Here is a 27,298-nt window from a genome sequence, read left to right on the forward strand (position 1 = left end):
ACCTTTGCAAGAACCATACATTTACACTGGCTGTTACAGACTCAAATCAAATCAAACATACATCAAATGAATGTTTTTACTGTATAATAATAACAATAAGCAGCTCACTACTCAAAACGTTTATTTTGGGAAACGTTAAGACTCAAACCCAGGACCTTCTGAATAGGAGTCACCTGCTCTTACCACTATACTACCAAAGATGTCACAATAACAAGCCACACTAACCCAATTTCTTTTTCTTCAGTTATACAGTAATCCCTCCTCCATCGCGGGGGTTGCGTTCCAGAGCCACCCGCGAAATAAGAAAATCCGCGAAGTAGAAACCATATGTTTATATGGTTATTTTTATATTGTCATGCTTGGGTCACAGATTTGCGCAGAAACACAGGAGGTTGTAGAGAGACAGGAACGTTATTCAAACACTGCAAACAAACATTTGCCTCTTTCTCAAAAGTTTAAACTGTGCTCCAAGACAAGACAGAGATGACAGTTCAGTCTCACAATTAAAAGAATGCAAACATATCTTCCTCTTCAAAGGAGCAAACAAATCAATAGGGCTGTTTGCTTTTAAGTATGCGAAGCACCACGGCACAAAGCTGTTGAAGGCGGCAGCTCACATCCCCTCCGTCAGGAGCAGAGAAAGAGAGAGACAGATTAAAAAAATCAATACTTGCCCGTCGTGCTTTTAAGTATGCGAAGCACCGTTCAGCATGTCATTTCAGGAAGCAGCTGCAGCTGCACAAAAGATACCAACGTGAAGATAATCTTTCAGCATTTTTAGACGAGCGTCCGTATCGTCTAGGTGTTCGAACAGCCCCCCTGCTCACACCCCCCTACGTCGACGCAAGAGAGAGAGAGAGAGAAAGTAAGTTGGGTAGCTTCTCAGCCATCTGCCAATAGCGTCCCTTGTATGAAATCAACTGGGCAAACCAACTGAGGAAGCATGTACCAGAAATTAAAAGACCCATTGTCCGCAGAAACCCGCGAAGCAGCGAAAAATCCGCGATATATATTTAAATATGCTTACATATAAAATCCGCGATGGAGTGAAGCCGCAAAAGGCGAAGCGCGATATAGCGAGGGATCACTGTAGTCTTGTATAAAAAAGCGCATTTGTTCTGTTATACTTGAACCTTTCATGAAAGTGTTTATTTGATATTTGGACTTCACTATTTGGTCTTCACACATTATACACTTCATGTCAAAATTTTGTTGTTAGTACTAAAACATGGAAAAAGTTTGTCTTTTAGGTATGTGTTCAACATTTCTGTCATCCTACACTTTCATAGACAGTACATCTTTGTAGACACAGAACACACCTGAAATGCATGTGTTCCAAATAACAAAATATTTTTTTAGCTTATACAGCTCGAGGTACTACCTTACTCCCTAATAAACAAGGCTTCAGTTGGAAGAGGTTTTTGCCGTTTCTAAATCAGTGGTGGGGGATGGTGTAGCAGGCTGCTTGCTGCTTGGGATTATCGACACATTTACAAGACAAAAGAAGCTGACGGAGAGGTGCGATCAGATTTTTCGTAAGCTTTGGTAATTCTAGTGTAAATAATATACATTAAATGTGATGGGAGGATGAATGATACAATCTTATTACAGTTAATCTTAAAAAAGACTTTTTGAAACAAAACTGTCATTATTTGTGTAAAATAATATATGCCATTCTTAGAAGAAAATATCCATTTAAAACTTTAAAGAAAGAGATGGCATCCAGTCTACTGTGGGCCTGTGACTCAGAAAGGATGACATCACTGCAAAATGCACTCTTTCATGTGTATGTTATATAATAAAGTAAGCAGTCAGAGTGGAAGTACTGATTGATTCAAACAGTATTGTGTATTATTATTCTAACAGTACTACTAGTTATTCAGCATCTCTAAGATAAATGGCAAGTTAACATTAAGCCATATACAGTACTTGCAATGCATAGAAATTATCTGTAACTAAAATAAAATGTGCATAATATGATTAAAGTTGATATCTTACGATAATGTCTGTAGCACAAAATGTTTTGCACTATAGTTTTTGTTTACACTACTCTTACCATAACATTTGGCTACGTGATCACTTTGCCAGCAATAGTGCAAAGATTTATAATTTCAATTCTTTCAGAGTTAAAATCATTCAATCATCTTTTTAACGTGAATTGCCTGTTCTGTATTTTACTGTTAATAAATAGATGTAAAATGTAGATCAATAAATTTGACAGCTGAACATTGTTGAAAACATTTTGCTAGTTAATTCTAAGAGATAAGCTTACAAGAAGTGGTGAGGTGGCCTTTTGCTGTTATGTACCTAAAATCTGGAACACTTTACCAATTGAAAATTGCCAGGCTAATATTGTGGAATATTTTAAAAAACTGCTAAAAACCCACTATTTTAATTTGGATTTCTCATTTAGTTGTATTCCTAATAAATTATATGGACATAGAATTATTGTATTCTTCGGGGATCTGCAATCTTTACTGATCTCTAATTTTTTCTGCTATCTTTTCTAGTTCTTCTGCATTGGCAATCTACACCACCACCAGCTGATAATGTCATCCATCTATCCTGCCAGTAGGAATTTGCCAGGCTAATACAGTGGAGCACTTTAAAAAACTGCTGAAAACACATTATTTTAACATGGCCTTCTCATAACTTCACTGTAATTTAATCCTGATACTCTGTATATCCAATTCATTATAATAACTATTCATTCAAAATCTGTATTAACCCCTGCTCTCTCTTCTGTTTCCTTTTCCGGTGTCCTTTTGGTGGTGGCTTGTGCCACCACCATCTACCCAAAGCACCATGATGTTCCAAAAATGATGGATGGATTAAAAGCCAGAAGTCTGTATGACCATTCACCATCAAGTGACTCCGTGAGAGCCCTAACTACAAAGAGGACTATTTCATTTATGTTAGGTAGAATGCCCAGAGGGGACTGGGTGGTCTCGTGGCCTGGAACCCCTACAGATTTTATTTTTTTCTCCAGCCGTCTGGAGTTTTTTTTTGTTTTTTCTGTCCACCCTGGCCATCGGACCTTACTCCTTTCTATGTTAACTAATGTTGTCTTATTTTAATTTTGTATTTTGTCTTTTATTTTTCTTTTCTTCATTATGTAAAGCACTTTGAGCTACTTTTTGTATGAAAATGTGCTATATAAATAAATGTTGTTGTTGTTGTTGTTGTATCCATCCATTTTCCAACTCACTGAATCCGAACACAGGGGCACGGGGGTCTGCTGGAGCCAATCCCAGCCAACACAGGGCGCAAGGCAGGGAACCAATCCCGGGCAGGGCGCCAACCCACTGCAGCCTGATAATGTCACCATGCAGCAAACTGGGATGTTGGAATGAAGGTGGGTGTCCAAGAGACTGACATCATATCCTCTCATATGAACTGGAAACAAAGAGGATTGATTTAATAACATTTATGTTAGGTAGAGTGCTGAGTGGGGCCTGGGCACTCTCTTTGCAGTTTTTTTTTCTGATCTCCCAGCCATCTGACCTTATCACTGCACTCATCCTCAGAGACTTACATCATGGCACTGTATATAAGGACACTATTCTTCTAGCTTATAGTTATCTGTTTTTAAGATTGTTTAGATTCATTTTTCCCTATTTTATTACTTACTCTTTAATATTATTGCCTAATGTTATTTGTTGTTCTTTTATTTTTGTAACTTTCTCTTTGAAATATTGAAAAGCACTTTGAGTTACATTGTTTGCATGATAATTTGCTATATTAATAAATATTGATGATTGTGATTCATTTCTTGTGAAATTAGCATTTCATTATCTGTATGTACGTCATAAGGTAATGTACATTTATGCACCCCCAAGAATTTTAAATTCAAATCAACATTCAAATTCAAATAACATTTCAAATATAAAAATTATAATCTCAATGACTGGTTTACAAATCTACTATAAATGTACAGTAAAAGCTTCATCTCACAACAGTCATCTAGAGCTCAATACAGACAACGTACCAATGCGTGTTTGTTAAGTACCATAACTGAGTATTGCCTTTCTTGCTGTGGAGACATTGCTGAGATATTTGAAATCTATTTACAAATTTAAAATATTATTTAACTGAGTCAGAGGTTTTTGTTATTAGGTATAACAAGTTGACACGTTTGCCTTGATTTCAACTTTAACATCAGTCAACCAAAAAAGTAATAAACTGCAATATATTTTAGAATAGAATACAACAGTCAATACTGTAAAACATAAAAAACAGTTACATTTCCATAATGTGATACAAGTTTCATGGGATCCCTGTTAATTCCTCATCTAAGGGCCAATGCTTTTTCTCATCCCAGCAGACTTTTTTGGGCCAAGATGGTTTTACCGTTGGCTCTTAATATATCTGTAAAGGACTGATGTTGTTTCACTCACCTCTCACACAGGAGCAATCTAGTATACATTAATCTGCAGATCACAGTGCCATCAGTGGCTTATAACTTTACCAATATCTTTGAACAGATACTCAGTTTAACTGCGGTGGGATGGCACCCTGCCTGGGATTGGTTCCTGCCTTGTGCCCTGTGTTGGCTGGGATTGGCTCCAGCAGACCCCCGTGACCCTGTGTTCGGATTCAGCAGGTTGGAAAATGGATGGATGGATACTCAGTTTAACAATTAGTTGTAAACTGATGCAGTACTTCAAGATGAGGAGATAATATATTAAATAACAGACTGACTTGTATATCTACTCATTTGCCACTAAACTTTATTTATCTAATATACTGTCATGGCAGGATCGGCACAAGGCAAGAAACAATTTTGGGCGGGTATCCAGTAGGTTGATGGTCACACTCACACATGCAACATCCATAAAATCTTCCTATAGGTTTAGTCTATCTAATGCGACTCTTCAATTCCACCCGGGGGGGTAAACGTTAACATTATATAAAGTTATTGTATGTTTTTACCTGCATTATTATCAATCTTTAATTTAATATTATTTTTTGTATCAGTAAGGTGCTGCTGGACTATGTGAATTTCCCCTTGGGATTAATGAAGTATCTATCTATCTATCTATCTATCTATCTATCTATCTATCTATCTATCTATCTATCTATCTATCTATCTATCTATCTATCTATCTATCTATCTATCTATCTATCTATCTATCTATCTATCTATCTAGTCTAACTAGACAGTATTCTGTATTGCAAGAGAATTTATGCTTCATTTACCAAACAGCTCATGCTATGTACAGTATAGCCTTGAACAAGGCATGAACCAAACTTGAACAAGTTATCTGTTCAGCACACATTTCTCCAGATAAATTGAAAGATACTAGTTAACCAAAGTGTATACTGTATTGACAGAGTGTGTGGTATTTTAAAATTCCACACACAAGGCACCTCAAACAAGAAACTGAACCCAAGCAGTGTCTAAATGTTGTGGCACAGCATCATTCAGCTTCAAACTTCCATCTTTTATCCTTTAACTAAATATACCAAGAGTCAATATGAAAACATGAATATCACCCAATACATGCTGCATAAAACTTAAAACACCACCAAAGATATATGGTCTATTTAGTCACTGTATTTAAGAATGAAACACTTCATAAAAGAGTCACACAACTACAAAATTCCCAGCCTTTAAACAGAATTAGTTTCTTGAAATCCAGGCCAGCAGCAGATGTTTGCATTAATAGATTAAAAGCTTGATAGCACAGCTGCCTCATTTTTTTCCCTTATGTATATTTTGGTTTTCCACCAAAAGATAAATGGAAACTTGCCAGACAAGCGGAGCTTACAACACTGAAGAAGGATACAAGGAAACAAATGGTGCTCGGCTCCAACACAAGCGCAGACCTGATTTTCATATCTTGAATTCTAATTGCTATTTAAGCATTAAAAAAACCTTCCCTCACTCTATACCAATCACATTCATAAGACAACTAGTGTCAAGGAGGTTGTTTAAGAAAAATAATATAATGTTGAATTCAGTTTTTTGGAGTAAATAAAACTGATAGGTTATGATGTAAATGTATATGACAACAAACCATACAAAGAATTCAATATTACAATTGCACTCTCATTGCATGACGACTTGAATCAAATTAAACGTTTTGTCACAGTTATGTGACAGTTCTGGCTAACAGTTATACAGCAAGAAATGTGTCCAATCAAATGCTGAATAGTTCAGCAGTTGTGGGTGCACTAACTTAATAGCACTCAGTATGGCATAAAAGGACACTGATTTAAGTTCTACCAAGGTATCCAACAACAACTTCCATGTAACTGATGAGACTTGTAGAGGGGCCAATGGCAGTATTTAACATTTTATCTTGTTTTCAGAACACTTCTAGCAGCAAAAGTCATTAATTGGACCACTAAAGAAACACATCAACTTTTCCACTTTTGTAGAATTTCACAGTACAACAGCAAAATGCTTAACAAAAGCAGAAAAAAATCAATAAGGATCTGTACAGTTCAAGCACCCTACTTACAGACTCCAGATGGATCAAGTGAATAATTTAATTGTGTGCATTTTAGGTAACTTTTTAATTAACTGGCTATTAAACTAGAGACAACATGGATTACCACTGCTACTTTACAGCTCCAGAAAGCAAATTTTCAATTCCTTTGTGGATAGTAGGTTAATATTCAAATCAAAATTGGTCATGTGTAAATAACAGACTGGCACCCTCTCAGATGTTGACTCCTGCCTGAAACTGAAGGGAATATTTGCAAGATTCCTAATACCATGCGATGGAATAAAGAGTTTATAAATATGTTTGAATGAATGAATGAATGAATGAATGAATGAACTGTGGCACTTCTATAGAGCTTAGGACTTTTCATAAGAAAGCAGGGCAGGATTTATTGAGCTTATGCAATGTATGACAAACATAGGATATCTAATTATCTCACTGTGGGATCTGCATGAGCTGACGTCTGATTTTCCACACTTTTGTTTTTTTCACATTTGCTCTTCACAAAGTCAGCCTCATATATGACCTCTTATTACAGGAATACGATTAAAAATATGTTTTCAAACTAACAATCCATACACTGTGGTGCTCACTACAAATGAAGGATTGCATTTTAATTTATAGAGATGTAGTGGCTTGTCACCTACTCAATACCTTATTGACATATTCAGGTACAGTTTGAAATCCAACAACGTGCTTGACCTGTAATCATATGGGAATGAAGGATGATAACCTTTTGTGTCATGGCATATGAATCTGATAGTAAATGAGCTACCTTATCTATTCTTAAACAGAATTTGTTTTTGAAGGCCGCCAATGAGTTTTCCGTTAGGTGTTAATAGTCGAGTCAATACTTTTTGGCTTCCTTGTATTCACTCATATAAATTGTAAGATTCAAGTAACGCTTTGATAGTAAAGAAATTCATTATCTTATTTAGAAGAGACTAAAGGTAGGCACAGTCCATAACCTGCCAACATTATAAAAAATAAACAGCATAAACATAAGACAGACTTACTCTGTAGATCTAATAAGTGATAAGTTGCCAAGTCGCAAGATCACTGGGCCCCTGGGATTTCGGATCTTCTTTATCTCCGGGATCTTCAGTAGAGAAAACTTTCGGACCAGATTAAAGCCTAGAGACAAAAGATGCCAATAAAGATGTTGCAAGTTTCAGATCAAATAAAAATGTTCCTGTAAGTACAGTGAATTTCACATTACTGTTTATGCCTACAGGAATTCTTTTTGGGTATTATAATGGCTAATACCAAACATATACTGTACAGCTGAATAAATGGTTTGGTCAAGAGGCCCTCAAAGTTCCAGATCAGATAAATATGCACAGATCTGGGGGAAAGAATAAAATATTGTATGTCCAACTGTTTTTTGAACCCATTTTTTCCACTTTAGGATCATCTTATATAAATAAATTGACATTGACATTGACATTTGAAGCCAGGAACTACACTGGCTACATTGGGCGAAAACCAGAAAAACATTCCTGGACATAGCAGCAGATGACTGCAGGCACATTCATTACCAGTCACATTACCACATTCACTCATGCTGAGGATGTTTTAAGTAGACTATGAATCTGACCCACATGTCTTTGAAGTGTACAAGAAAAGAAGTACCCAGAGGAACACCATGGGTGAATGTGTGAATTCCACAAAAATAATGACCAGGCCAGGATTTTCACCAGTTTGCAAGAGCTGTGTGGCAGCAGCGTTAACCACTGTATTGCTATTTGAAATAAAAAATAACAGAAATGAATGACAATTTTGTCTGTTAGTTGTTGTCTAAACATGTAGTATTAGCCCTGTCTATAAGTTAAATTTAAAAATTTAAATAAATAAAGTGCAATTTAAAAACAAAGATATACCTCAATTATGTAACTGATCTCCATTCAAACCAATGTACCTTTGGCTAAGGCTTGATTGACTGATTACAACTGACTTAATGCTTGTGTGTGCATGACAGGAGAAAGAGAGAGAGAGAAGTTAGGAGCACGCGGTGATACAGCACATTGCCGCACCCACCACAACAAACCAACTCAGGATCCCAGATTAGGACCCGAGTACAGCCATGCAACAGGTGACACCTCAGCACCACATTAGTTCAGATGGAGTGGAACAGTGTGAGCTGGAGTGCCAATTCTGCCACCAACCCCCAGGTTTTTCCCTGCAGGTTGGAGGGCCTACATGCAGGGCTGGATGCAGATTAGCATCATACCCAGAACAGAGCAATTGCAGGTTAAGGGCCTTACTCAAGGGTCCAGCAAAGTAGAGTCACTTTTAAAACAGATTCAAATCCCTAGCCTCAGAGCTACCACTCCGCCCTACAGGGAGAGAAAGAGGCTATAAATTGACAGCTGTAACACAATATCAAAAAATGTACTTTAAAATACTATATAGCTATAAAATTTGTGTGTGAGAGAAAAATAATGAAGAGTTCAGTGTCTATCAATATCGAAATATTTATATGCAATTTAATTAATAAGTTGTTGGTGTACTGTGACTGTGTTCTGCTCACAGGGAGAAATATTGATGTGACAAATAAAAGCATTGTTCATTCTGACATAGTTCAGACTATAAATAAAAGAGTATTTTAGAGAAAATAAAATATTGATACATATTGTTAATTTTTGTGATTAATTTAGCCTATTTAATGCATTTAAAAAATTGTAGCATCCGGGGCCGGCAAACACCTCAGGCCTTTGGTCAGGGCGCCATTTTCATGTATTTTTTTTTTTTTTTACAAAACATTAATATAAAAAGATTAAGTATGTACTTAAAGAATTACATACACATCCAGTGCCATATTTATATATTACCTTTAAAAATTATGAAATAAAATTTTCATTTAAAGGTTGAACATTTTGTATTAAGTGGCTCACAGCGATACACCACATGTCAATATAGCACTGGTGTTCATTTTCTTGATTAATACATTCTGGTGCAGGGGAGTATAAGTAAAGTATGTGGGGAGTTTATGGCAATCCTGGTGCAATGGTAGAGAAAAATTGCAAAGGTAAAAATTATGCTGTCTCTTTTTTTCATTTCATGTTTCTATAAGAAGGTCGAATCAATGTCATATCACATAATTGCTAATCTTTTCTTTTATTGCCACTCAAAGACAAGTCTATAGTACCTTCTGTATCGAACTCACTAGTTTGCCAGTCAGCTATGAAATAGAAGTATAATGATTATCACTAACCATAGTTCAAATGTGCAGTACCTTCACTAATTTATACAAAGAACCAACACAACCATCCCAGTAATACACAGTGTCAATTTTTAACAGATTATCAATAGGTTCTTGGAACTCCAGAGACACCAGCAGCTTCAAATACCTGTTTGATATTCATCAATGGCTTTTTCATAGCTGCTCTTTTAATACTATTTATTTGCCTGACAGAAACTTTCCTTAACAAGTCTTTATCAGACTGAATTCAACTGTGTTGTGAATCACACACTCATCTTTTCATAGTTCAATGATATCTCTTCAGTTCTGGTGAAATATCATTTGTTTTTGTGCCTTTTGCAAGACATTGCACAAGTTCACATTTTTCATCTTCGGAAAGATCTTTCTTTCACCCCATACTGCATGAGAACTGTGACTTTCTTAATATAGTGGAACAACCCCCTTAAGTAGGTTTTCCTTTAATTAAGATCACCTGGCAAACTATCTATCTAAAAAGACAGGAGACACAAAACACGCAAGAAATTTCACTGAAAAACTAAAAAACAAATGTTTATTTAACTGATATCCTACCGATATGTCACTTGCAAAATAATTTGGAATGTAGTGTACAAAACTCCCATGCCCTTCATCTTATCTATAATCTTGTGGCAAATGCTGACAAAGGGACTGAAGTTCCCTCCAGCCAATACACTGCTACAGACAATTTCATCAGTGATCACAAAATTTAAATAAGAGCATCTACAAATATGGCATATCATCAAAGGTAGCAACCCCTGCATTTTTCTTTAAGCACTTTGGGATAATAATTTTGTTGTCTCACAATATTACCATGTTTATCTTAGTGTCCATCTTGTTGTCTAATCTTGGAATGTGTTTAGACATGTTGCAGGCTTTGATTCATCTGTTATACTGTATAACCACTTGGAGGGCATCAAGATTCACACAAAGTTCCTGTTTGTAGATTGTTCATCAGTTTTTAACACCATATATCCTCACTTTCTTGCAGGGAGAATTATAAACGATTTTAATTTGGACTTCAATTTGGTGGCTAACAGAATGAAGGTTGTCTGTCTGACATGCTGTCCTCATCCACAGGGTGCATGTACTGGTGTGTTCTTTCACCTCTTTTGTATATTCTCTAATTGTTGTCACAGTAAATTTAAAAACAGGTTATTCTTAAAATGTGTTCATAACTCTGTAATTGTAAGCCTACCTAAAGAGAAATAAACCAGTCATGGCCAAGTGGAAGATGATTTTTTTAGCACATGTGATGAGACTAAAGCTAAGGATCTAGTAATCCATTTTAGGAGAAACACCATTCACACAGAAGAAACAATCATCGAAGACCAGACAGTGGACTTTATTAACAGTTATAAATATCTGAGGACAGTCAGAGACTCAAAACTGACTTTAATGAAAATATAAAAGTCATCTGCAAAAAGGGGCAGTAGCACCTTTACTGTCTAAGTAAACAGAGTCGTTTTAGTGTGAGCCCTACCATTGTGTCAATCCTTTATAAATCTTTTATTGAATCATTCTTTACTTAGAGTATGTTCTGCTGGCCTGCTTTAGAAATATTAATGTCAAGTAGAACAACAGAAAAGATTAATTGAAAAACGTCTCAGGCAAACCTCACAGGCCTGTTTAATGCTCACTGCTATATAATATTTATTTATACTACGCGTTTGATGGCTGTGTCTCACTCTAAAACTTGCTAACAAACAAACTTTCCTTCTTGGGGGATAAAACTGAATTGAATTGATTTCAACTCCACCAAATGCAGACTCCTGGCTGGTACCTTTTCTGACACAGCTGACTACTTCAAATCATCTATCATCTATACAGTCCAATTTGGCAGTTCCAACTCTAAAATGGTCAACGCCACATAGATGAAATATTTTATGTTATATAATTGCTACATTTTGTTTAACTATTCCTTTATTTTAAAGAGAAACTACAAAATCTATATCTTCATCGTCCCTTCTGCTGTGCAGGGAATTCCTCAGGTCTGCTGCAATTGAGATCACTTGAAGCAGCCATTAGTCTTAACTTAAAATATAAGACATTATTTCAGTAACTATTATAAGTAGTACTAGGGTGTTGTACAGTATTAGCCATTATGGATGTAATGGGAAGTCAAGCAAAATGACACCTTTTATTAGCTAACTAAAAAGATTACAATAAGCAAGCTTTCGAGGCAATTCATGTCCCTTCTTCAGGTAACATACTATATAATACAGAGACTGAAATTCCCTTTTTTTTATTTAGACATTAGGACAGGTACACGTCTTTGTTAGGCAGTTATCTTAACAAAAGATTTTGACTATACACTGTTCTCCTCTCTTGCTAAATGAATCTTAGCCTGAAGAGGTCTGTTAATTTAACATTTATAGGTTTTCCTATGCTGTACATGTCCTAGTGTCTCTTTTCTCTTTCCCTCATTTTTTTTATCATGTGTGCACTTTAAATATAACAGAAACTGTCAATTGTCACAGGGAACTTAAAAATGACATGCAGGTAGACAATGTCAATAACCATGACTGATAAGCTGCAGGAACAATTGTTTGCAAATGACAGTGCATCAGTCTCGAGTAGTATTGATCAGCAAATTTGCTGCCTTTGCGTTTGCCCTTGTTTATGGAATATTTATTGATAATTCGGCCGATTTAGGAGAATTTTTTTACCAGTACCCCATAATACTTTGCAAGGCCAGAGTGACATCCACCAGAGCAGTAACAGCCAACACTGAATGGACCACCCCCCAGGTATATAATGCTGATTATTTGCATTACAGACTCTGTGGGACGAATCTGTGCTTGTAACCAAATGTGCAGGTTGATCTTCAAGTTCCACATTAACATAAGAGAAGGAGGCACACACCCTACGCATGCATAATAATTAGCCACATAGGCGAGAGTGAAAACAAATCTTTAAGGAGCCTGACACACCTACAGAGGTTTCATTCATGATATGCCACTTTGAATTTTCTGCCTTTAAAAGACCTAAGAATTTTTTCTGACTTTTGACTACGATTTCAGCATTTCCACTTTGTTTTGACGAAGTGCAAATATATGATTGCATGTCTCTGACTGTGTTCTTTCTTTTTTAATCTCACAAAGGCACGGTGGTGCAGTGGTTGACACTACTGCCGCACAGCGCAGCCTATCTTTTTGTCCACAATAATTGGTCCAATATAGTTGGCAGACATTTCACTAGCTCTCAGGGACACTTTAAAGGTGATTGCATCATTATAATCCTGTCAAGTCTAGTTCAATTAATCCTTCCCCATTGACTTCAATGTGTTTCACCAAGTTTGGCGATATTTGCACAAACACACGAACGTTTCTGAACTCAAGGCGAAGTGAACACCATGGAGGTTGCTCAATACTATTCTGGAGAGACCTGAAACAGGTCAACTAAATACAAGAGACAAACATCCAACAGTTCTGCTGATCCTAGTCTGGCCAATCAGACCTGATGGTTTCACCGTTACTACTCTACACTCCTCTTCTTCTCTGCTTCTCCTCCTGTCTTCACTGTAAAAACATCTGCAGCTTATTCAAAAAGCAAAATATTAAAAAAGCTGCAGGTTCAGACCTTATTTTCTCTTTCATACTCAGGCACATGTGCAGTTCAGTTGTCTATAGTATTTGTAGACATTTTCAACCAATGTTCGGATCTGCGTACTGCCTACTTCAAGACTTCCACCACTATTCCAGTGGCAAAAAGATCAAAGGTCACAGGCCTAATTGACTACTGGCCAGTTGCTTTAACCTCTGTGGTAATTGAATGCCACAAAAGACTTACTGGACCTATTTCAGTTTGCATACACAGCCAAACGGTCTGTGGATGGCGTAGTGAAATAGAATGGCAGCACGCATGAATACAGCAACCTGGAGCTCTCCATTTAGATGTCACTTTGTTCTTTATTTTATCAAAGCCCATGTGGCATGGCTTTCTGCATGGGAGACCCAGAGGCCTACAAAATATGTGGAATACATGACCATTCCATTGACTGTAATCCTCACTGTGACTTCATTTATTTGTGACTGCATTTATTATTTATTTATTTATTTATGCTCACATATGTACATTTACTTTTACTACATATTTACTTTTACTTTTACTCTGTGTATATTTGGAGCTGTTAATAGTAACTGTGCTTCTCCTTAATGTTTACCTTTAAATTTATGCTTCTTGTAGTTTAATGTCTACTCTTATATACCTTTATTTAAGGCATCTATAGGCTTGCTCTAAATGATATTTCATTGTATTGTACAGTGACAATAAAGGTATCTTGCATCTTGAATGTATGTATGTATGTATGAGTTTTATTTACCAACACCTTGATAAGATGGGGGCATATGTTAGGATCTTTTTGTGGACTTTAGCTCTGCTTTCAATATAATCATCCCAAGGCTCCTAGTTAAGAAACTCATTCAGTTGAACCTGCCCAGTTCAATCTGCCATAGGATTGCAGACTTTCTTACAGATAGGAAACATTATGTGTAGTTAGGCACACACATGTCTGACCCATTAACGCTTAGTACTGGTACACTGCAAGAATGTGTCCTTTTTCCACTACTCTTCTCACTTTATACAAATGACTGTACCACTGGCGATTCGTCTGTCAAACTTCTTTAATTTGCAGATGACATAACATTAATAGGCCTCATTTCAAATAATCATGGGTGCATATACAGGCAAGAGGTGGAAAATCTGATATTGTGGGGCAGCCACAATAATTTGGACCTTAGCATTCAAAAACTCAGGAGATGGTCATAGATTTCAAGAAACAGTCACCCGCTCTCCTATCACTTGTCATAAAAGGCGCAGTAGCTAGGATGACAAAATGACTCACGTTTCTGGGCACGGTGTTGTTACAAGTCTTAAGTGGGACAATACCGAAGAAAGCCCATCAGAGAATGTTATTTTTGCATCAGCTGAGGAAATTCAATCTCCCTCAAGCAATACTGGTCTAATCCACAGCCATCAACAAGTCCATTCTGGCCTCATCTATGACTGTCTGGTTTGGTGCTGCTTCTGCTCAGGCTATGGCCAATCTGAAACACATCATAAAAGCCTGTGAAAGGATCATAGGCTGTAACTTACCACACACTAAGGTCCTATATGAGTACAGGGTAAAGAAAAGGGCCACAAAATCATTGCTGATCCAACTCTCCCTGGGCATCACCTGATACAAAGACTTCACTCCAGGATAAGTGTTTGTGCAGTTGTTATATTAAGCTTGTTATATTATTGAGATTAATGTCACTGTATCTGTTTAGACCCTTTTAAATGCATTTTTTCATTCCTTTTCTGTGTGCATGCAGAGCTGAGCCAGATTTAGCACAGAGTGTCAGCATTCAGAATTGCTGGGCCAATCATAGGATAAGACAGACAGGGACAGCTGGAGGAATGTGTTGTCAGCCTGAAAAAGAACTGTGTATTATTTGAACCTACTGTCTGATGTCAGCACAAAATCTTCTCTTCTTGTTTGGAAATGGGCTATGTGCCATCTGGGGGCTTGCACGTGGAGAAAGCAGTATAAAACATTCTGGAGGATTGCCAGCCATTGGGAAACTCGATGGCCGGACTGGAGACTACGTCAAATTGGTCCGAGAAAACCTTCCTGCGTTGTGACGATGACTGCAAACTCCATACGCAAGGCCCACACCCTTGGACTGAGTACTGCGGTGTGTTTCCCCCGTTATTTATGCAGCGTAAGCCGATATTAAACAAAGCTAAGTTCATCCTCGTTTCCTATGTAATCTTGTAACCGTCATATTGCATGCTGGGTGGAGAGAACACCTTTTTAATTTATAATTATTTCAAGTCAGGTTAATTAAAACGGCGCAATTTAAAAGAACTTATTTCTGAGGAGCTAAAACCTCATATCGGACAACAGCAGTGAAAGCTGCAATTAAACTCTTTTTCCCATGTACGGTAAATTCTTACTAACTAGGTTTTAGCTTCTACTCAGTATCTATATATACCTGCACACTAGACTGCCTGGGCATTTTAATCCTTCTATGTCTTTATTTTTATGTATTACCCTTGTAATACCCTTGTTGTGCTGCATCATTTTTTATTATTTTATATTTTATCTTCTTATATTTAACTTTTGAATTCTGTGTTGTCCTTGTATGTTGCACCAATACTATCAAGGGAAATTTCTAGTACACATTAGTGTACCTGACCAATAAAGTAAATTCTGATTCTGAAGACAACATTGCCGAGGGTGGTATTCTCCCAACTTTTTCACAGAACTAGCTGACAAAACAGTGTGTGAAAATTTGACGATACAGTGATCCCTCGCTATATCGCGCTTCGCCTTTCGCGGCTTCACTCCATCGCGGATTTTATATGTAAGCATATTTAAATATATATCGCGGATTTTTCGCTGCTTCGCGGGTTTCTGCGGACAATAGGTCTTTTAATTTCTGGTGCATGCTTCCTCAGTTGGTTTGCCCAGTTGATTTCATACAAGGGACGCTATTGGCAGATGGCTGAGAAGCTATCCAGCTTACTTTCTCTCTCTCTCTCTCTTGCGCTGACGTAGGGGGGTGTGAGCAGGGGGGCTGTGTGCAGCTGCTTCCTGAAAGGACATGCTGCACGGAGCTTCGCATACTTAAAAGCTCAAAGGGCACGTATTGATTTTTTTATCTGTCTCTCTATCTCGCTCTATCTCTCTCTCTCTCTCTTCCTCTCTCTTCCTGCTCCTGACAGAGGGGGTGTGAGCTGCCGCCTTCAACAGCTTTGTACCGGCGGTGCTTCGCATACTTAAAAGCCAAAAAGCCCTATTGATTTTTTTTTTGACTGCTTGCTTTGCACTCCTTTGAAAAGGAAGATATGTTTGCATTCTTTTAATTGTGAGACAGAACTGTCATCTCTGTCTTGTCATGGAGCACAGTTTAAACTTTTGAAAAAGAGACAAATGTTTGTTTGCAGTGTTTGAATAACGTTCCTGTCTCTCTACAACCTCCTGTGTTTCTGCGCAAATCTGTGACCCAAGCATGACATTCTAAAAATAACCATATAAACATATGGTTTCTACTTCGCGGATTTTCCTATTTCGCGGGTGGCTCTGGAACGCAACCCCCGCGATGGAGGAGGGATTACTGTATCTTCAAAAATCTTCAGCAACTATGCTGTAAGAAGGAGCAAGCTAAATTCATTACAGAAACATTTGGAAGAACCAGCCACCAAATTTATGTAGCCACATACAGTGAGTTGATTAACAATTCACAAATGCAGAGTCAGTTGAATACAGATAACCCTAGAAAACATGGCTGCAACCAACACTTAAGGATTTTGACAAAACTAATACATTTCTTATTTACTGTCAGGCAATTCGGTTCTGTGGCACTAAGTTACCTGACAAAGCATTTACTGGTAAATGTTGTCCATTTTTTTACCAGTACCCCACTACAACTACAACATTCAAAAGTCTGAATTTAATAAAAGTAAAAGTAGACGTGTAAGCTCCATGACACTCGCATATGATTATCTGTTATACTATGGCATTTTTTAGAACTGTTGTTCTAGAGCAAAACAATGCTACTGATGGTATCCAGTCATGTGAAAATTTCAGCTGTTATGGACAAAAATATTTTGAAATCCTTCTGGAACACTTTTCCTAAAGTCTAAGTGGTGAGGAAGCTAGGTCATTCAAGTATGTCCTGGCCTAGTGATTCATATGCTTCATTTTCCTGCCATCTTCTTGTATAGAATGTACTAAGTGAGCATCATTGCATATTCACTCAAATGGAGAACCTCCTACAAATACCCATAGTCATGCCAAATGCATCTGAATCAAGTGAATGTGGATTCAGTACACAAAAAGGAATCAAAACAACATTCACAAAAGAACTGAATAATTACAAACCTCACCAATTTGTTGCTAATTTCAAAATTTGGGCCACCTGAAGAACAGCTTGATTATATCAGAGTATTAGAGAGTAATCTAGTTTTGAAACAAACATATTTTAATTTTGATGATAGCTTTATTGTTGAGGCAGCTGACCGGAGCTGTGGCCGTAAGGTGGTCGGTGCCTGTCGTGGCGGCAATCCCCGAACCCGTTGGTGGACACCGGCGGTGAAGGATGCCGTCAAGCTGAAGAAGGAGTCCTACAGGACCCTTTTCTCCTGTGGGACCCTGGAGGCAGCTGATAGGTACCGGCAGGCCAAGCGGAATGCGGCTTTGGTGGTTGCTGAGGCAAAAACTCGGGCGTGGGAGGAGTTTGGGGAGGCCATGGAGAACGACTTTCGGACGGCTTCGAGGAGATTCTGGTCCACCATCCGGCGTCTCAGGAAGGGGAAGCAGTGCAGTGTCAACACTGTATATGGTGGGGATGGTGCGCTGCTGACCTCGACTCGGGATGTTGTGGGTCGGTGGGGGGAGTACTTCGAAGACCTCCTCAATCCCATTAACATGCCTTCCAATGAGCAAGCAGAGCCTGGGGACGCAGAGGTGGGCTCCCCCATCTCTGGGACTGAGGTCACCGAGGTGTTCAAAAAACTCCTTGGTGGCAGGGCCCCGGGGGTGGATGAGATACGCCCGGAGTTCCTCAAGGCTCTGGATGTTGTAGGACTGTCTTGGTTGACACGCCTCTGCAACATCGCATGGACATCAGGGACAGTGCCTCTGGATTGGCAGACCGGGGTGGTAGTCCCCCTCTTTAAGAAGGGGGATCGGAGGGTGTGTTCCAACTACAGAGGGATCACACTCCTCAGCCTCCCTGGAAAAGTCTATTCAGGGGTCCTGGAGAGGAGTGTCCGTCGGATAGTCGAGCCTCGGATTCAGGAGGAACAGTGTGGTTTTCGTCCTGGTCGCGGAACAGTGGACCAGCTCTATACCCTTAGCAGGGTCCTGGAGGGTGCATGGGAGTTTGCCCAACCAGTCTACATGTGTTTTGTGGACTTGGAAAAGGCATTCGACCGTGTCCCTCGGGGAATCCTGTGGGGGGTACTCCGAGAGTATGGGGTACCGGCCCCCCTGATAAGGGCTGTTCGGTCCCTGTACGATCGGTGCCAGAGCTTGGTCCACATTGCCGGCAGTAAGTCGAACCCGTTTCCAGTGAGAGTTGGACTCCGCCAGGGCTGCCCTTTGTCACCGATTCTGTTCATAACTTTTATGGACAGAATTTCTAGGAGCAGCCAGGGCGTTGAGGGGGTCCGGTTTGGTGGGCTCAGGATTGGGTCACTGCTTTTTGCAGATGATGTTGTCCTATTTGCTTCATCAGGCTGTGATCTTCAGCTCTCTCTGGATCGGTTCGCAGACAAGTGTGAAGCAGCTGGGATGAGAATCAGCACCTCCAAATCCGAGACCATGGTCCTCAGCCGGAAAAGGGTGGAGTGCCCTCTCAGGGTTGGTAGCGAGATCCTGCCCCAAGTGGAAGAGTTCAAGTATCTCGGGGTCTTGTTCACGAGTGAGGGAAGAATGGAGCGTGAGATCGACAGGCGGATCGGTGCGGCATCCGCAGTAATGCGGGCGCTGCATCGGTCTGTCGTGGTGAAAAAGGAGCTGAGCCGCAAGGCGAAGCTCTCAATTTACCAGTCGATCTATGTTCCTACCCTCACCTATGGTCATGAGCTATGGGTAGTGACCGAAAGAACGAGATCGCGAATACAAGCGGCTGAAATGAGTTTCCTCCGCAGGATGTCTGGGCTTTCCCTTAAAGATAGGGTGAGAAGCTCAGTCATCCGGGAGGGGCTCAGAGTAGAGCCGCTGCTCCTCCACATCGAGAGGAGTCAGATGAGGTGGCTCGGGCATCTGATCAGGATGCCCCCTGGACGCCTCCTTGGTGAGGTGTTCCGGGCACGTCTAACCGGGAGGAGGCCCCAGGGAAGACCCAGGACACGTTGGAGGGACTATGTCTCTCGACTGGCCTGGGAACGCCTTGGGATTCTCCCGGAAGAGCTAGAAGCAGTGGCCGGGGAGAGGGAAGTCTGGGCATCTCTGCTCAAGCTGCTGCCCCCGCAACCCGACCTCGGATAAGAGGGAGACAATGGATGGATGGATGGATGATAGCTTTATTGAAAGTACAGGAAAAAAGAGGCCACTAGAGATATTCTCAGAAATTTCAAGAACAGGTTGTAAAGTTAGCAGTTTGATACAAGCACTCATCTACCCATTCTACACTGCACTCCCACCCCAACACCATATGATATATTTAAAGGAAAGATCCTCCAAAATTCAAAAAATATTTCAAGTTCCGAAATCAACAATGCTTAAATTAAACTTCTTCTTGTGGGGTATCTTTATAAGGCCATCTTCATTCTCTGACTGTGACTGAACTTTTAATTTTTACAATCTCTTAAGATAAATTACATTCTATTATGTACAAAACATTTCTAGAGTCTTCAATGAAGAACCATATCATGGTTCAATTCATTTTTGATTGGACAATTTCCTCAATGACCTTCTTACAAAAAAAAAACTTAATCATCAAATGGTGCAAAAAATAAACTAACATTACTGTGATGACCAATATTGGTCCACTCTGATCCTGTTCACACTCATCTTTTTCAACATGTTTAATTCAGATTGTCAAGTGTTCACACTATTTTAGAAAGAGTGAGTTGTGTCAATGAGGTAGTCTGGAGATTCCCTTGGTGGGCCACTGATTCCATAGACAGCTGTCACATATCATCATTGCTCCTCAGTTACTGCACCAGAAAAGATTGACAAAAAATAATTACACAAAGACATCATTGATTACCTATAATGATAAAGTATTTCAATCATATATATCAGTATAGGTTTCCTAATTTCACTTAATGCTACTTTTATGCTTCTTGAAAGAAACTGTGTTTTATTAAAAACAAATGTTTAATTCTTGCAATATTTGATTTCAGTTTCTCTAGAAAAGCTGATTATTTGTCACTTGAAGATGGACAGATCATTGCAATGATCTTTTGTGCAGCAATGCCAACAATGTCTTAAATTGCCTTGCAACAAAAGACTGTTGTGTTGCAACACCAGCTGTAATGTACAAAGTAATAATATTCTGTTTCTGTACTTTCCTATGATATTGAAGTAAAACAATAATTTGCATGCATACTTCCAAACTTAAAACAACTAGTCATGCTAAACCATCAATAATGATTAGGGAGTGATAAGTACAAATCACAATCGATTACCATTAAAGCTTAACATCACTTTCAAAAATTACAAAACTGTATGTTTTGATTATTTTTCTGTCAGCTATAATTACAAATGAATAACTAATGCAATAATAAATAACACAAACATCCAGAAGAAAAATGACTTAATAAGGTTGAATGTTCCACTGACATTTAAGAGTTTATGGCAACTTCAAAGGCTCAAACACTGCACTAAACATCCTCAGCATTATTTTTGTTATTCACTTATTCTTCATTTTCCAAACTCAGTTGTTCAAATACTGAGAAATATAAACTGGAACCTCTGAACATGGCACAAGTCTGTTAAAGTCAAACAACCTAACTTCCCATCATTAAAATTTGAGAAAAGAATCAGGGCCAATGGAGAAAACTCAAGACAATTCAATGGAATTAAGATGCGAGTAATTTTGTTGGCGAAGTATGGAGTTTAGACTGATAGGCAATGTATTTATTGCAATCAATACCTAACCCTCACCAGACTATATAAGAGTGAGCAGATGTTCTATTATTGGAGTCTAAACATCAGTCCAGCTAGAATCTTTAAAATTCCTAAAATTGTCTGAGACACAACCACCTTACAAATAAACATCTGCTCATAGGTACAAAAGAGGCAGAAAAGTGTGTGTAAATGTACAAAATAAATATTATAATGCTTTAAAATCCCCATTTTACAGGGCCTTTATTGAGTCAGCAATTCACATTTAACTACCTCAGTCAACATGTGATGTTACACAATTAGACTCAGTTTAACAAGGTTGCTGCCTTGACACATAAACAATGAGGTGTTATTAAAAATATTCAGGCCACTTTGGCTATGTCCACACTGCCATGCTTTAATTTTTAAATTAAATTGATCTCTGTCCACACTGGAGTTTTTGGATATCTTTCAAAAGAAACCCTGTCCATACTGAAATGCTAGAAAATGCATGTGACATAGACCTTTGCCTACACTGGCAATCATGGCAAACTTCTTTAAGGTATTGTGCAGTGGAAAATTCAGAGCCCCATGAAAATTAGATTCCCTTGTGCTTTTATGTTCTTTCAAAACAATCAGTATATAAAGAGCATTCACAGCATAGCTCAGAAAAATAAAAAAAATCCTTTTAAGGAGGTGGAGCAAATATGCACAAAGGTAAGCAGTTCAACAAGCACCATGGAAAGCAACTCTTTTATGCCCTGTGACAATTAAAAGTCCAAGACATCATAAAGGTTTGGGGCAGCCACCCGTATATTGTTTTTTCCAGCTGCAAAAGGGTTGTAAATCAGAAGCACGATGTGCATATCACAGAGTCCAAAACAGAACTGACTATAGTAGCCCAAGATGGAGGATTTAAAGGTCTGGAGAGGAACTGATGTCATCAAAATGGCCGGAACCAGAAGTGACGTCATCAAAGGGGCCAGCTTCGGGAGTGATGTCAGCAAAGGGGCCGGCTTCAGAAGTGACATCAGAAAAGGGGCCGACTTCGGAAGTGACGTTATCAAAGGGGCCGGCTTCGGAAGTGACATCTTCTGAGGCGCCGGAACCTTGCAGGATTTCCCGGGAAAGATCTGTAGGGAACTGAGAAAGATAGTCAGCGCACTCCACTGCCCCCTGGTCGGATGTTTTATTACACTTACTCAGACCCTTTAGCTGCCTCTTACTCGCACGTGTGTGACAGCCCATTATGATGGAAAATGTTTTTTTTCTGCGAAGGGTGACCAGTTTGGTAATGAGCCATAATAATGAGCAGCAATGATGAGCAATGATAAGCAGTATCCAATCATGGAAGGGTCACAAAATATGCATGAATCAATCAGAGCACAATTAGAGTATTGTTTTTAAAAATCCTATTTACATCCAAGCAAACCAAAACAATGACACAATGTTTTCAGAAGGATACGTACGGCCCTGGAGAGCATTTTTAAAAGTCTTAGTTTTCAGGGATCGAAAACAATGGGGTAGTGTGGATAAAAGGCAAAAATGTAAACAAATATATGCATTTTTAAATTAAAATGCATTAATGTTGGTTGGCCCATACACTTTTGCAGCATCTGTTAAAGGAGAATAAAAGACTCCACTTAGTTTAATCTATTCTGTTATTCCTTGATGGCTGGCTTACACCAATAACACTTAAAGACTTACCAAAGCATGTCTGCACACGTCTGCTCTGAACCAGCAAATTTTGTTTTGTTTTTTTATTAATTAACTACATCCCACACATAACTTAGTACTTTCCTGGTAAACACTTAAACTCATTGAACAGTCATTTAAGTTGCTGTGTGCAGTATTTAGCTACTTTTATACATGTCTTTTTCTGGATTGAGGCTTTTCTAAGTGACCATTTCCTTTCTGATATTCAGTTTTTATGCAAATTTTTGTTTAAAGGAGGTTTTGTTTTTGTTACTATCCTATTTTACTTATTTACTAGATGTCATTTTATCTTGTTTTTGCAGAAACTATCCATCCATCCATCCATCCATCCATTTTCCAACCCGCTGAATCCGAACACAGGGTCACAGGGGTCTGCTGGAGCCAATCCCAGCCAACACAGGGCACAAGGCAGGGAACCAATCCTGGGCAGGGTGCCAACCCACCACAGGACACACACAAACACACACCAAGCACACACTAGGGCCAATTTAGAATCGGCAATCCACCTAACCTGCATGTCTTTGGACTGTGGGAGGAAACTGGAGCGCCTGGAGGAAACCCACGCAGACACGGGGAGAACATGCAAACTCCACGCAGGGAGGACCCGGGAAGCGAACCCAGGTCCCCAGATCTCCCAATTGCGAGGCAGCAGCGCTACCCACTGTGCCACCGTGCCACCACAGAAACTATCCCACAGTGTATATTTCAATCAACTTAAAAGCACAGCAGTAGTTAACTACTTTACCAAGTAGGCTCTAGTATTGGGATTTTTGCATTTGCTCTGACTTCAGTTCTTTTTCAAATGTTTGGTTTTTGCTCTTTGGTTTTAATTCTGATTGACATCCTGACTTTGACCTTCAGCTAGTTTTGACGACATCTTTCATCTCCTGTATCATCTCCCGATTTTCCACTTTGGTCACAATAATGCTTGGGCATGCAATTATTGTCCTTAACATAGCAATGGTTCAGGAGTGATCCCAAAATTATTCATTTTGTTGCTGAGATTACTCATCATAGAGAGGAGAATCAGGAAAGGAAACAAAAAATAAATTGAGTGCAAAACTTATTAAAAAGGTTCTAAGTTACAACAACAAGCAGAGGTTGCTGCTCCTCATGTCCTACTAATGTTTCAGAACTTTATATTCGTGACACAGAGCATTTCTCAAAAGATCCAAAAAAGTTTTGAGGATTTAAAAAATCATTGTGAACTGATTTTTGACCAACAAACTTGTACTTATCTTATTTTGTCAAAATCGCATTCAATGCTTCATTTATCACTGACAAGCATCCTGAATAGATGTCAGCATTTTATGCACATAACATCCTCATACATTTAATTTTGAAACTTTTCTCAAAAATTTTCTACAATTTTTGATCAGCCACAGAAAGAACATAGTATAACAAACTACTGAAGTGAAAATATAATACCGGGCCAAATGATGACTCTTTGGCAGCATATTCAGGCTAGGATGACACTACTTTAGTGACTTCAATACACGGTAAGTTTATCTGATGAATTAAGAAGATAAATAGACTACAGACAATTAGGAAACAGCTTTGGAATAAATACTAGGTGTAGCACATAATATTGGAGCATATTGTGAGAAAAGAAAGTTCAAAAACTTCCTTTCCTTTAATTTAAAAAACAACTCTTCTGAAAAACAATCCCAATGGAGGTTGATAAAACAGGAGTCAGCCCGTAGGAATGTCACTCTAAAGCCACTTCCAGGTTATGCTGTTACTGTGGGGAATCTGGGCATTTAATTGCTAGCTGCCCTATGCTTCAGGGAAAATGAAATGTTTAATTCTACTGAGTGACACTGTGCTGAATGTCTACTGCTTGTCTAAACCAGTGTTCCTCTAACAATGGGTCAGGCAGCAAGCATTTTTACTGGCTTGTGATATGCCTCATGAAACTATTCCTCTTTTGAATGGTGATAATTGTCTTAGATTTAAGCCCCAGGAGCTCCCTGTGTGGAGCTTGCATGTTCTCCCCATGTCTGCATGGGTTTCCCTCGAGTGTTACAGTTTCCTCCCACAGTTCAAAGACATAAAGGTAGTTGGACTGGTGATGCTAAATAGGCCCTAGTGACAACGTGTGCTCACCCTGTGAAGTACTAGTGCCCTGTCTTAAAGTAGTCCCTCTTGCATGCTATGCTTTTTGCGATAGGTTGCAGCTGCCTCAAAACCTTGCTCAAGAGAAGCAGGTTTGAAAAATGGGTAGCTGAAGTACTGGTTTAACAATATGTTTATTTCCAACTTTTCTCTTTTAGTAACAATAATGTGAGAAATTATCCTGCTGTCGTTATTGTAATAATCCTGTTTTTTGTGACCCCATACCATATTACTTTTTTAATTTGGGTTATTAGATTTAAAAGTTTAAGAACCCTTGGCCTAAGCCATTGGATTTTTCTGGTACTCTTAAAATTTTCAATGGTCCAACAAACATGTCCTTTATCAGCAGACTTAAATGTATCTTCCCATTTTCAAACTGTTATGAGAAGGAATTCTCCCTTACTAATGTATGTTAAACTTAGCACAAAATCTTCTTCACACCTCTGCTACAGATTTAGACTGAATTTCTACCAGAAGCGCGAACACACAATAAAGAGCTGATCAGTTGTTCATGGCCACTTGAACTACTTTTATTATACAACATATACACCAACTTTAATTACTTGTTCTTCACCCCAAAAATTTTTACCTCCTTGTGCCGCACCCGCTAATTTAATTTCATCATTTCAAACTAGCGCCGTGGTCCCCTCACATCACAAGCATGTCTATCATTCCCTAATTTCTGCCCCTTTATTATTCATATCTTGGCTTGTCAATCGTCTCAGTTTTATTGTTTCACTGGTTGTAAGAGGAGTGGGTGGTGTCATTAGGAAAATTTTTTTATATTTTCATGCCATGTAAATGAAAGCTGTCCTGATAAATTAATGGTGTTGTTTCACATACTACAACAACAAATAAAATAAATACAACACTAAATACAGTGTGCTATATTACTTACCAGGGAATTCGGGCATAGACAAACTCGGCTAATTTTACTACACAATCATGTGGTAACCCATCAGAAACATGTCTGCCACAGAGAAATATATATATGTAATATATATATGTACATAATGTCATGCAAAAAGACAACTTCCCCTCTGTGATGAACAAAGTATATCAAATCAAAATGTTTTTTGAAATGTGATTGGTGTGGTAATGAATCAAGAGCGTTGTATTTCTTTATGTAAGTGTTTGCTGCCTAGCAGACACATAAGCCAGCAACGCAGTTACGGTGTTGAATGAAATACATACAATGGTAGGTCAAATATGAGTTGAGCACATATAAAACAAAAATTTGTGCAAAAACATGTTCTTTGAACTGTTTCATTGATGCACATCTATTCATTAAATGGTTATAATATGAAAAAGTATGAAAAAGCTGGTATTTTGTAATATTATTATGACAAAATATGCCAGGGTTTAGACAATATATAGAAAATGTGTATACAGTATACATGTCTTAATGTTGCTGACCTTCAGTCTTTATTGTACTTTGAGAATGTACTGTATCTCAATATACTGAGTATCACATTTTGGGACAATAGTCAAAATCAATTTTATGTGCCCAAAATATGACACAGAGGCATATATTTTGATATTTGAGAGAACCAATGTGCGACACCATTGTAATAAGCTGATTGGGCTCACATAATTGCTCCATTTCTAGCAGTCTTACTATAATCTAGATGGGCAGGATGCGACTAAATATGACCGAGCCGAGGTAGAAATCCTCTCCAGTTATGGTGTCACCCCCATTCAGCAGGCACAACAATGAAGGGAATGGACATTTGACCCAAAGTGGTGGTCACACTCCCAAGCCTTTAACATGTGTGGAAAGTTTGCATACTGGCTAAAACTGGGTGAAAATACTGCTGAGAAAGTCATGGAGATCATGGTTTGTGAATACTTAATTCACTCCTGGTACAAAGGAGGTCTTGGAGAAATATGGACAACCTGGCAGAGACCCTGGAATAACACTGAGCCACAATGCTAACTAAAAGATTGTAAAAGTTAAATGAGCGTAGAAAGCCCTGAATGGGACGATAGCCATGAACAGAAACTGTCCACTGAGAAACCAAAAGAGGTGCCTGGCCAAAGGAAAGATCACCTCCACCAACCCAGTGTTATAAGCGAGGAGAATCTGGGCACAACACTCCATCTGCCTGCGCCTAGACAAGCCAATGGACTGTGGATGGGCACAAAGAGGTAAATATCAAAGGATGACAGTCACTAATCATCTGACGCTTCCTTGTAATAGTGTGGTAGTGGTGAATGGCTTTAGATGTTACAGCTTTGATTGATTTCAGC

At 38.7% G+C, this 27,298-nt stretch overlaps 1 protein-coding gene across 1 annotated transcript in view; it reads right to left on the bottom strand.

The window, feature by feature from the left end:
- Positions 1-27,298, bottom strand: part of col16a1 (collagen, type XVI, alpha 1) — a 346,728-nt gene that overhangs the window by 239,027 nt on the left and 80,403 nt on the right. The window contains exon 4 of the mRNA XM_051936205.1: positions 7,469-7,586. Coding sequence (XP_051792165.1) covers positions 7,469-7,586 — 118 coding nt within the window. The remainder of the gene's footprint in view (positions 1-7,468; positions 7,587-27,298) is intronic.

Source organism: Erpetoichthys calabaricus, chromosome 14 (assembly GCF_900747795.2).
Source record: "Erpetoichthys calabaricus chromosome 14, fErpCal1.3, whole genome shotgun sequence".
Lineage (NCBI taxonomy): Eukaryota > Metazoa > Chordata > Cladistia > Polypteriformes > Polypteridae > Erpetoichthys > Erpetoichthys calabaricus.